This window comes from Lissotriton helveticus, chromosome 3_1 (assembly GCF_964261635.1).
Source record: "Lissotriton helveticus chromosome 3_1, aLisHel1.1, whole genome shotgun sequence".
In the NCBI taxonomy this organism is placed as follows: Eukaryota; Metazoa; Chordata; class Amphibia; order Caudata; family Salamandridae; genus Lissotriton; species Lissotriton helveticus.
In genome coordinates, this window is record NC_136061.1 from 1094184715 (window position 1) to 1094197429 (window position 12715).

The 12715-nt window shown below is 41.7% G+C and overlaps 1 protein-coding gene across 3 annotated transcripts in view; it reads right to left on the bottom strand.

Moving 5' to 3' along the window:
• Positions 1-12715, bottom strand: part of TANK (TRAF family member associated NFKB activator) — a 386559-nt gene that overhangs the window by 57655 nt on the left and 316189 nt on the right. For all 3 annotated transcript variants that reach the window (XM_078681664.1, XM_078681665.1, XM_078681666.1), the window contains one exon: positions 11115-11233. In XM_078681664.1, coding sequence (XP_078537790.1) covers positions 11115-11233 — 119 coding nt within the window. The remainder of the gene's footprint in view (positions 1-11114; positions 11234-12715) is intronic.

Below are 12715 nucleotides of genomic sequence, written 5' to 3' on the forward strand. Positions count from 1 at the left end.
AAAGGCTTACATGGTATTAGCCAGAGACGCCGCTCCTTTCAAGCACTGCCTGTAATACATGTAAGCTTTCCTCATGGTGTGGAACAAGTTTTTTTGTAGGGGCCTTGAAACTCTAGAGCTCTATTCCCCTGCACTTAAAGTCATTGCTCGATCTATTGTCTTTTAGAAAGGCTCTTGAAACCTGGCTTTTTAACAATTGATGGGCTAGCATCTCTCTGTATCACCACAGCGCCTAAATGCCTCCGGGTAATTGTTGCGCTTCACAAAAACATTTAACACAACATTAAAAAGGAAGGTTTACGCCTGGCAAAAGCTTTTATTTTGCCAGGTCGAAGTGGCACATTAAAATTGCACATACTGGTTACAATGACAGGTTTGAGACATGTATAAAGGGCTACGTAAGCAGGTGGCACAATCAGTGCTGCAGGCCCACTTGTGCCTTTTAAAATACATGCCCTGGGTACAGGGATTGCCACTTTACTAGAGACTTGCATGTAAATTAAATGTATCAATTGGGTGTAAGCCAACAAAAACTGATTTCTGCAAAAACAGGAGTAATGCAAAACAAATGGCGAAAGACCAACCGAAGGCCACCAGGTATAACAATACTGCCGCACTTTTTCATTTCTGACCCACTCAGTATTTGCTTGAAAAAAATGCTGCTGAGTGTTCTGAGTTTTGAACTCCTTGGAGAGGGATTTTCGTTATTTAGATATACCTGGCAATCCACCACTTCTACATAGCCTGGGCTTTGAGAGACAGAATTCCAGACCGAGGTCATACATAATACTTCAGTTAAAACACCCTTATTGTGTTGTCTGTCTGGATCAAAAGAGAGTTCAACTTAACAGTTGAAAGGAAACATTTGAAAGACAGGTGCACTCAAAGTCCCAGGAGACTGATTTGGTACAACGTTTCCTTTTCTGACAATGTTCCTTAAATCTGCACATATTCCATGAGTGTTCTGCATTCCATAGGGAGGCATTAGTCTTTATAGTACATGAAGGTGTATCCTGAAGAAAAGGAACGTTTTCAGAGGATTCTCTGGATGGAATCACCAGGGGTTCGATTGGATTATAGCTTCTGTGAGCTGCCTGAGAATTGGCACCACTCACTCCTCGAAACTTCAAGGATGGTCTCATCCATAGTCCATCATAAGGGACTAGGAAGATGTAAAATGCTGTGGACCCTGACAGGGAAGGGATCTGAGAAGTTATCGGACCAGTCTTTATTAGATTGTTACAGTCCAGACGATAGCAGGCTTGCCTATGAAGAATACACTTTTGCTGATTATGTATCTAAGAATGCTCCCAGATAGTGAATCTTTTGGACTGGGACTGATGCAGATTCCGCTTGATTTATACTTAGATCCATGTGCTGAAGGATGGAGACTGTTATCCAGAAGTGTTGTTGAACATCTTGAGATGGAGACGCTTACAGAAGCCAATTGTCCACATAAGGAAAAATAAACTCTTCTGGCGGTGCGGAGCGACCATACCTTTTTTTTAATTTTTTTTAATTTTTTTTATTGAGAATCCATGTAGCATATTAAGAAAACAATATACATGATTTAAATGAAATAGACAAGATACAATATAAACAAACCACCAAGATTAACAATAAAATGGGTAATGTAGAGGTCGGTTGTCGAATTAGATAGCTTAGCATCTGATTGAATTAATTCTTGTAAATCATGAAATAGTCAATATTATTAATATGAATATTTGTACACATTATGCCGGCTACCGCAGACAGAGAAAAGAGAGAAAAAAAAAGATGAGAAGAGAATAAAGCAATTAAGAGCAATGCCGTAGCCATAATCCTAAAAATCAATGAGTTGCTATAATCTGCTAGCACGCCAAGCAGCCACTGGTGCCCAGGTCTTCATCCCCGCTTCTCTTAATTTTTTACCCTTGAGTTCATACAGAGCCGCCTCCACATTATGTATTCCCAATAATCTGGACAACCACATTTGAAAGGTTGGGGCCTCAGTGTCTTTCCAAGCTGCTGAAATTAAATAAGTACAGCTGTGGAGATGAAAATTAAAGCTTCAGTCTCAATATTTAATTTCAATTTGCTTTGGCATCCTATAGTCATGAGTGTCGGAGACAAGGTTATCTGAGCATCCAGCAGCCCCGCCCAGAATGATTCAATCTCTGTTTTAATTGATTCAAGTTTCTCGCACTGATAAAACATATGGATAATGTCAGCTGGACCTTTACAGCATCTGGGACAGTTGCTGTTCTCCCTCTTACCCCAATCGTAAAGCATAGAGGGGGTATAATACAGGTTGAATAATGTTTTAAAGTGCTGAGCTCTTAAATTGGAGGAGCGTAGGAATCTTCTATCCATTACGAGGGCTCTGTCCAGGTCAATGTCCGGATCCTCCAGTTTTAAAGCCCAGGCTGCCTCGGTTTTGCCCATATCATCCTGGGATTCCTCCAAAAACAGCCTATACACACCATTAATTCTAGGTTCACCCCCCTTCAAATAATCCAATATCTTGCACCTCTCCCTTAAGATGATACGGGGCCTTATTGATCTGATTGAACTGACCACCTGAGCATATTTATGATCTTGTATACCCTGGAGGGAGTGCCTTTGTCTTCATTCTTCCAGAGTTCTACACTCTTCCCTAACCATAACTTGCCCCAGTGTCAGGATACCTTGTCGCGCCCAGTGTCTCCAAGGCCCATCCTTACTTAGGTTAGGAAAGAGGCCCGAGTTCCAAAGTGGGGTGTGGTGATTATATTTAGAAATTGGCAGTGCTTTCTGAGCTGCTACCCAGACCCCCCATATCCCTTCGAGTGTCTTGAGTCTGGACTTATTGTAAAATCTTCTTTCTGTTCTCCTTATTAATACCCCAGTGGCCTCACTACCAAGCAGCAATTCAAAGATAGATGGGATCACTTCTTGTCTACTCGGGGAGTTTGTGCTGCTTCCCACTGGATTGAATAATATAGCCATCTGCGTAAGAAGACAAGACCAATGATAATATCTGAGGTTTGGCAGTCCCAAGCCCCCCCTTTCCTGAGGTAAAGACATATATTTCATGGATCTTCTAACCTTTCCATATTGCCACAAGAAATTCATAAAGATGGATTCTATTTCTTTGATAATTTTCCCCTCTATTTTAAAGGGGATCGACCGGAATTTATATAACACCTTGGGGAACATAGTCATTTTGATGATATTGGCACGACCTATTATTGAAAGTTGTAATGTATCCATTCTTTTCAGATTCTCCCTCATGGATTTCATAAGAGGAATGAAGTTGTCTCTAATTATCAACTCCGGCTGTGCGTTGATCGTTATCCCCAGATAAACCACAGAATCAACAAATCTAGAGTCTGATTTATTTATGTTCTTAGAGCAGAGCACCTGCGTCTTACCCACATTTAAGCGATAGCCTGATTGTCCACCAAATTTGCTCGTAGTGCCCACCACTTCTCGCATAGCCGCTTCGGGATCAGTAGTAATGACAGCCAAATCATCGGCATATGCCAAGATTTTTTTTTAAATTCCTTCGTGACTACCGGTTTGATTGCTGTGTTATTGATTATTTGATGTATTAGAGGATCGATATAGAGTGCAAATAGAATGGGTGAGCATGGGCATCCCTGCCTTGTCCCCCTCGTAATAAAAATCTTATCCAAACTCTCACCCATCATTTGAATTTTCGCGACTGGGGTGACATACATAGCCTGAATAGCCTTCATGAACCTCGGTCCAAACCCCCTTTCAGCGAGCACGCTCCACAGAAATTCCCATCTGACGCGATCAAAAGCTTTCTCCGCGTCTAGGAGGATCATTGCGACCCCTCCCTCCTCGGCAGCATGGATATAAAACAACGTGATAGCTCGTCTGATATGATCGGTGGTTCCCCTACCAGGAATGAAACCATGCTGCCAGGGAGAGACCAGGGTCGCAATGATCCGTCCCAAGCGGGTTGCCAAGATCTTAGCATATAATTTATTGTCCGCGTTTATTAGAGATATGGGTCTATATGAACCCGGATTTTCCGTAGGCTTGCCCTTTTTATGGAACACTATATTGGTGTTCATCCATGACTCAGGGATTAAACCTGTATTTATAATCCTGTTAAAAAGGTCCACCAAGAGTGTAGATGTTTCTTCAAATAAGCATTTAAAGAGCTCGATTGGTAGACCATCGGGGCCCGCAGCCTTCCCTGCTGCTAATTCTTGTATGGCCTCCGAGAGTTCATCCATAGTAATGGATTGTTCTAAAATTCCTCTGTCGCCCTGAGCCACTTTGGTCCCCAATCCTATCCACTCAATCATTGGTTCCTCAATAACCGGATCTTCCTGATACAATGTTTGATAGTATCTTTTGAAGACATTTATAATATCCTTTGGCTCCTCGTAGGTCCTACCCTGCTCTTCTATACGTGAAATAATATTTTTTGAAGTCGCTTGTCTGATACGTAGTGCGAATGCTTTCCCGGCTTGTTCCCCCGTCTCATACATATTCCTTCTTTGCGCTTGATATTCAGCAGCTGCTTTTTTAGCTAATTGCTTTTGTATCTCGGCTTTAATAGTACTCACTCTTTCTAAGCTTTTGGTGTCCTGCCTTCCCTGGGATATATCTTTCCTGTGCTGTTCCTCTGCAACTGTTAATTTAATCATTAATTGCTCTCTTTCTGAGTTGAGTCGTTTCAAATTGCGAGAGGTATAGCTACTGGTTTCTCCCCTTAAGGCAGCTTTATAGCTGTCCCAAACAGAATTTCGCGATGCGCTATATCTATTTGCATCACAAAAGGCCTGTGACCAATTCTTCATATGCGCTATATAAGTACTATCTGTTAAAAGCTTCTTATCAAAAGTCCATGGTCTCATTGGTTTAGCTGGTCTGTTGAGAGCTATTGTTAATAACAGTGGATTATGGTCTGATATTATCATAGGTAATTTACTGATTTCTACTGTGCTAATCTCTATGGCGGAAATCATAAAATAATCTAGCTTGGAATATTTCTTGAATGGATGCGAAAAATATGTAAAACCTGGGTTCCCTGAGTCAATACTACCCCAGACATCCCTCAAGCAGTGTGAATCCATCATTGAGCGTACTGCCCGATACACCCGGGGCAAGATGGCGCCTGAGTGAGAGGACGCTGTTACATTGCTCTCACGGGTCTCTGTGCTCCGTACCCTGCTTCTTGCCATGGTTTTCGTAATAGCTAAACTGTGTCTGAGACTAGAGCAAAGCTAGGAAAATCAGAGGAATGTGGCCCAAGGAGTTGGTCGTATTTTACCTCCCAGGCAGAAAACGTGAGGTCTGGCGAGGTCCCGTTGGCCCGGGAGGATGTGAGAGAGAAAAGCTTCGGGCAGAGGCTATCCTTGCCTGGATTTGGTTCGGATTATAAGTGAATCCTGCACCCTGCTACTGCTGCTGCACTGGTGACGGAGACGGGGGAAAAAAACAAAAAAAACCTGTATCGGCGTATTTTGAACAGACCTGCAGACCTGCTGACCCGCAGAGCGGCAGAGTTTAGAGCGTTCACCTGGCGGCTACCTGGCTATCAAAAAGCGCTGATCGGTACTTCAAGTCGGTGTCTCGAGTCGGAGGCAATGGTGGTAACGGAGGCAGGATTCGAGTGGGCTGGACTGAGACTGTGACTGGACTGAGACTCGAGGTGAGGTGAGGCGGCGTGGAGGGGGTGCTCATTGCGTTACAGCTTCCATTACCGAGGCTTGCTGGTATCCGACTGGTGATCGCCGATGTCAGTGCTTCTCTGCTGTTGAAGATACAGGCAGTTGAGGCATTAGAGACATTATTGCGGATGGTGTTGGCGCGAGACACAGCACTCTACAGTATCTTTTCAAATAGTTAAACCGGTCGCAGGTTTGTTTCATTTGGGGCGTCAGCAGGTGAGGTGATACTCGCTCCTTGCTTCTCGCTCACTCACTCACTATTCCTCGCTCCTCGATTGTCCAGTGTAGAAGCCCCGAGCTCTCTCCTCTCTGCCGAGCGGGGGGAAATAGTCATCACTTGTTTGGCGGAAGCTGGTGAGATGAAAAGAAAAAAAACCAATTGTGTATCCTCCTGCAGCAGCTGTTCAGCCTCGTCCCACAGTCTTCTACCTGCAAGGCTACTATTGGTCAGGATAAACGGAGTGAAATAAGCTTGAACTTAAACTTAAATTTAACACCTTCAACTGAACTGAATTGAATTAATAGAAATGAAATGAACAGAGTGGGCGGTCTGACAGTCAGACAGTCTGATAAATCAGGATACAGCAAGTAATGCGGCTGAGGGGACTAGGGGAAATCCAGTACTTTTCCAAGCTGCCTGCAATGAGAGTTGGGTTAGCAAAGAATAAAAACGTGTTTGGGCAGTTGACGCAGAAGCCAAAGCAGAGATTGAGACAAAAAAAAAACCAACTCACAAATAAATATATACAGTCTACCTCTGGCCCTACTAGATATCATTTGGTGAAAGCAGCAATTCAAATCGAGTTTGGAGGCCATCGCAGTATAGATGTGATAAACTGCATATACAATTTACCTCGCAAGTACAAAGCACAATTAAGGTTACGGTTCCCTGTCCAAGCGAAGCTGTATAAGGGAGGGCGAGGTGTGCAGAAAGCGATAAAAAGCAAGGTTCAAGGAGAGGCGGTTACCACAGTCTTTTCACTTAGCAGCCCACTGCTCTGTATTGAAATCTTTGAACCAGGCAAAACATTTAACAGAAGATTAGCTATGGAAGACCTGGTTCATGAAGCTGGTGCTGGAGCTGGAGTATCAGTTTCATCGTCAGTGTCGAGGCTTCAGAAGGAGCAAACGGAACCAATAAAGCACAGTGAGATCAACCTCGAAAAAAAAAAACAGAGAATAAATCGGAACTATCAAGGGATTTAAGCAACTCAACGATACCCTCTAGGAGTATCGAGGGGGATGCTTACACACCTGAAATTGAAAATGTTGTTGACTCCTCCAAATTGATGGATAAAAACACAGATAAACGATCAGAGACAAAGGGACCAGAAACTCGGGGAGCCAAGGCAAAGGAAATTAAAAAATAAATTACGAGAAGAAGGGAAAGGGAGAGAGAAAGATAAAGACAAAGAAAAATCAAAACGGAAAGGTTCAGAAAAAGAAAAAGAAAAAGATCAAGATAAAAACAGAGACAAAGACAAAAGCAAAGATAAAGAAATGGAAATAGAAAATGAAAAAATCATAGAAAGAAATAAAAAATGTCCTGGTGATAAGAGAAAGTTCAACGAAAGGATAAAGAGAAGGAGAAATGTATCGAAGCCAATGATGATGTGGAGTTAATGGCAAAAAAAGCCAAACGACTTCAAACTATTAAGAATTTGAAAGCAAACGCTAAAGCTACCGAACAAGCCAATACACTTCAGTCTAGTATATCCAGTATCTTCAGCCCTATACCCAAGGAAACGGCGAAAAAAGTCTCAAAATATCCAGCACCGGATGAATTATCTAAGAATGAGGAGAATAGGATGATACATCTGGAACCAGATTTCGAATCATCAACAAAGTCTCTTTTAAAGCAATCTGGTTATAATGAGTCTCCCAGCTCCTTACGCAATCCATCTATTGCGAAATTGAGACAATCTGAAGCGGAAAATCCATCTGAGGGATCGGATGCAGATATATACGAGACTGGTCTATCTACGACAAGTGAGATCAGCGATGATAATATCAATCCAGCTCGAGGTTCAACACCTGAAGGTACAGACTCCTTAGATGCCAAGAAATCCAGCGCTTCAGATCAAGGTCATACCCCGCTGAGAAAAAAATGCGAGAAAAGGAGAACAAGGAACCAACGACTCAATAAGTCAAACTTTGAAGAAAGCTCAGACCAAGGAAGCATCACTGGGCAAGTCAGCAAAAGTAGGAATAAATCTAATAATTCAGAGGAAGCTGTACCGGCTCAGCACAGGGAAGAGGATTCAAATGGGAGCGATAACCAACTACAACATGGATCGGCGGTAAGAAAAGGGAAACTGGTTGAGCCTTCTTTAAAAGATATCCTGACGACTATCAGAGACTTCCATAAGGATATAAAGAAAGACAGTGAAAGGAATCATGCCGCTATTCAGAAGTTAGAAGGGGTGGTCAACAAAGTAGGTAGTACGTGCACCGCGATATCGGAAAGGATGGCATCTCTAGAAACTCGTACTGAGTATTTAGAGAAAGATGTTGCCTGCCTCCAAAAGCAAGAAAAATCTCAAGAAGGGATCATCAGAGATCTAATGTTCAAGGTTGAAGACCAGGAGAATCGCTCTAGGAGAAATAACCTTCATTTTCTGGGCATTCCGGAAGCCGTGGAGAGGAATGATCCTAGGGGATATATAAGTAACCTCCTGAAAAAAACTTTTCCGGAATTAGAATCCTGGGATATGGACAAAGAAATTCAGCGGGAACATCGTTTTCCCCTCACACAACGTAAACAAGCTGAGAACTCCACCAAATACCCAAGGGCAATGTTAGTGTACTTTGGTAACTTTCTTTTACGGGAAGCCATTTACGATCTAGCGCGGCCTACCAGCAAGCGGGAACATAATGGATTTTTCTTTTTTGTAAGACCAGACTATGCACATCCAACAGTTGAAAGAAGATGGAGAATGCGTCAGCTCCTTACCCCTTTTGAAAAAGCTGGTGCCACTGTGTACTTACAAAACCCTTCCCGTTTGAAAGTAATTTTCAATGGTACTACACGTTTTTTCAACAGCGAAATTCAAGCGGAAGGCTACTTGCAAGAAATATCGGACACTGTAAGGAAGGATAACTGATAAACATTATGAACTTAAAATGTAATTCTATTGGGGATAAATTAATTACCGGAGATTTGTAATGAACTATTGCTATAGTACAGGCTTAAGCTTTTATTTCTCCGATTTGTTTTTTCCTCATTTCCTCTTTGGCATTGGGGTTCTTTCTTCAGTCTCTAATGGCGGTGCCAGAGGCTCTGAGAGTGATCGTTGGTGTACGGATCACACAGACGCCCACACCTGGATCCGGTTGGACCCAGGATGCTTCAATGGGTGGTTGGGTGGGGCCGGAGGGACTGGGTGGTGGAAGGGGGTGGGGAGAGAGGGTTGGGTTGGTGCTGGGTGGGTGCAAACCTAAAAAAGAGAATCCATGATACTATTGTAATTATAATCAGGCTGAGATTTAAAGCTGTAACAAGGCATGTAGTCAAACGTGTTTTTATTATATTAAGCGGAAGGTTGAATAGAAGGAAGGATCCAAGACAGAAGTATGTTAAAGCTTAGGATCAGCTCTATGAATACAGGGGGCCTAAACGATTGGAAAAAAAGGGGAAGACTAGAGGAATTTGTTAAATTTACACGTACGGATATTATGTGTATACAGGAGACCCATTTGCCATGGGGGAAAAGGCACTGTCTAAACCTAAAGGGATTCGAGACGCTTTCTTGTTTCTCTCAAACGTCTACTATTAGGGGGGTCGCTATCATTGGCAAGGTGGGTCTGGGGGGAGCTAAACGATCCAAGGCTGACACTATGGGGCGGTGGGCATTATGCGAAATGAATCTGGGCATCACTATTTGCTGTATTTATGGGGCTAACAGCGACGACCCTGATACCTTCGACCGCATCGAGAAGGAGCTAGCAAGCTGGCCAGCACCCATAGTGGTTTGTGGGGATTTTAATATCTCTGCAGATTTCGAAGGTGGAACCGGATATACCGGGCGCGGAGTGACCATACCAAGCATTTTGAAAATAAGTATTTCTATTTGTAATGAATGTTGCTCACTATAAAACTCAGGAATTTGCAACGGTTATTTGATACTGAATTATGCCTGTACATCTAAGTCCTACATTTAGTCCCCTTGATGTAGTTAAGTGTATATCTGATTTAGGGCTAACACATAATACCCCCCCCCCCAATGTATCCATTTGTTTGGCGTTTTAAGGTTGAGAATGTGCCTAAATCATTGTGTTGAGCCCTTCTTTCAAATTACAAAGTAACCAGAATATATTACCATTACCTTTTAGGAAGGAGAGACCTTCTCTACAGTATCCTACAGAGTGCCTCGCAGAGTTCACTCTCGATTTTTTCTGTGATTTTCCCACTTTTTCAGTACTTATGTGATGATATCTCATTTTTCAGGGATTTAATTATTTATTTCAGGGATTATGTGGATTTCTTGTGCGAGTCCAGTTTAAGAGTAAGGATTTTAAGAAGGAGCTACAAAGGTGTATAAAAGCTGTCATTTGCATGTGCCAAAGACAGACTCCAAGTTATAAAACCAGAAACTACAGACACTTATACCTATAGGTGGAATTTACAACTGTGGGTAGTCACTAGTAGGACTGCTTTTCTGCAGTCATAGGGTTACGGTTTAGTGTGGGGAAGATGGGTGTTTCAAGGCAAGAGGCAAAGAAGGCCATTTGAAAGTTGTTAAACTCCAACAAACCCAGAAATGTTCTAAATGTTTTAACACCCAATTACCACACTTAATATTGTGAAAAGGAATGACAGAACTACTACCACGCTACTATATTCACTAGAGGTGTAGGGGGGTGCTCTTCGGCAATGTTACATATCTACCACATGAATAACAAAGAATACACATTAAATGTGAAAGTGCATGCCTGCAATATTTAGTTCTAAAGACGTCCAACTTGCACACAGTCTGGAGTAGTACACGTGCAGCAGTAAGGATGGTGCACGGAAGGTTACTAGTTTGCTTTAGTCATTAACTGAGGATTAAGTTTCTCCAACTATGAGGATAAATTGTAACAGTATAGATCCATGAAGAAAACCTACAAAATGTTACAACATCCACTAAACTAAAACTAAAGTCTCTCCAGACATGAAATCCTACAGTAACAGCCAAGTGTGCTGCCCTGCCTACTGAACGTAACAGCAAAAGTTTCACCACCCCACTGTCAAATTTCTAATTAAATGCCACTCACTTTTTTCGCTACTATAATAATTTGGCATGTAAGGAAACGTCTTTGCACAATACTCGGTAAAGAGGAATTATACTGTATGTCTTCCTAAGTGAAAAGATATAGAGGCGGTAATTATAGATTATACATTAGTCAACATATACTCAGGTTTGGCGAAGTCTAAATACTCAAACCAAAGTTGAGCCTTACCTGCAGAAGTTTCTTTCCTCTGGTTGAATTTATGCAGTCGATCGGTTTGCTCTCTTGTCAACTTGCATATTTGACGAAACTCCTTCTTCATCTCAGAGAAGATCTTTTCTACGTTATCTCTAAAGTGTTTTAAAATATAATAAGACGACAACTTTAAAATACAATGGCTCGATTTTTATTAAGAGCAGGCTAGAGTCAAGGAGCAGCTGTAAACCGGATTATCTGGCAAAAAAAGGATGTAAACAACATGCTGAATATTTAACAAGCATAGCTATAAAGAGGTTAATTGCATATAAATACCATCAATATAACCACCTGACAGAAATATTTTGATGTTTCTATAAAAGCATGCAGGGTAAGTTGTGTGATGTATCATTAAGGATTTGGGCGAAGAGTGTATTGCATAAAATGTACAAGCTAAAGGTGAGGTGGGTCAAGAAACACATGTAAATGTGGAAACACAGCTCCTGCTTCTTTATGAGGGAATGACTTAGGCCCTTATTAGAAGTTTGGTGTTCAGGATCCTCTGTCAGTTCATTTCAATGGTCTTTATTCAGTCATAGCAATGACCATAAAAACACATAATTAAAACACATTATACATCATTTAGTTTTTCGAATTCAGAGATTATTAAAAGGTTTCACACATCAAATTAAAACGGATTTCAAACATCATTAAATATAATCTATGTAAACATTTGGCAAATTATATAAAATTACAGTATTGGCACCCCCAGTGATTAGTGCCCGTATAAAACTATTAGCACTCTCATCAGAGCTGAAATGAGTATCCTTATAAAGCATACCTCCTCCGCTGTTTTAATGTAGACAAAATATAGTTGAGGACAGAGAAACAAATTGTAGGGGTTTCTACACATTTTAAAAAATATCTATCCTTTTGGTTCGATGTAGAGTGCTTATGCTTTAAAAATGGTCTTAAAAAGTGTGCTCTGAAGCTACTATATAAACTGCCAAAAAGTAAAAAATGCGATGTTTGTGATGAAAAATGATTACATGGGAAAACCGGCAGAGATTCAAACCAGGAGCCAGAGTTAGGGAGAGCAACCAAATAATGGATTCTATGTAACCTGAACCTCGTGAGAATAAATCTATGTTCTGTTTTTTCTACCGAGGTTAAATACTGCTCTGCCGCCTTTCATTGTGGAAACAGGCTAATAGTTTTTTTTTTTTTTTAAACCTTTATTGATAACAAAGGAGAGGTCGATACACAGCTTCCCACCTACAACCTGCGGCAGCAGGCCGGCAGCTACAATGGAACTAGTCCAAGATGGACTCAACAACAGGAATGTTAGACTACATAGGTTAGACACAGCATGCCGCCTACAACCCTTCCGGGCCGGCCGCGATATAAAAGTTGTATGGGCATATGACGTGTACATTATAATAATGGCATGAAAGCATTATGTATACAAGCAGTGCACTTTGAGGTTTCTTTTATCATTTTTACCAACAGCAAAACACCAAACGAAACTGACCCCTCCCATGATGTACCACCATACATTGTATGTGGATGAAAGGATCGTGAGGTGAGGAGCCGTGCAGTGGCGATAAGTAGAAGATGGAGCCACCGTCGCCAGGGTA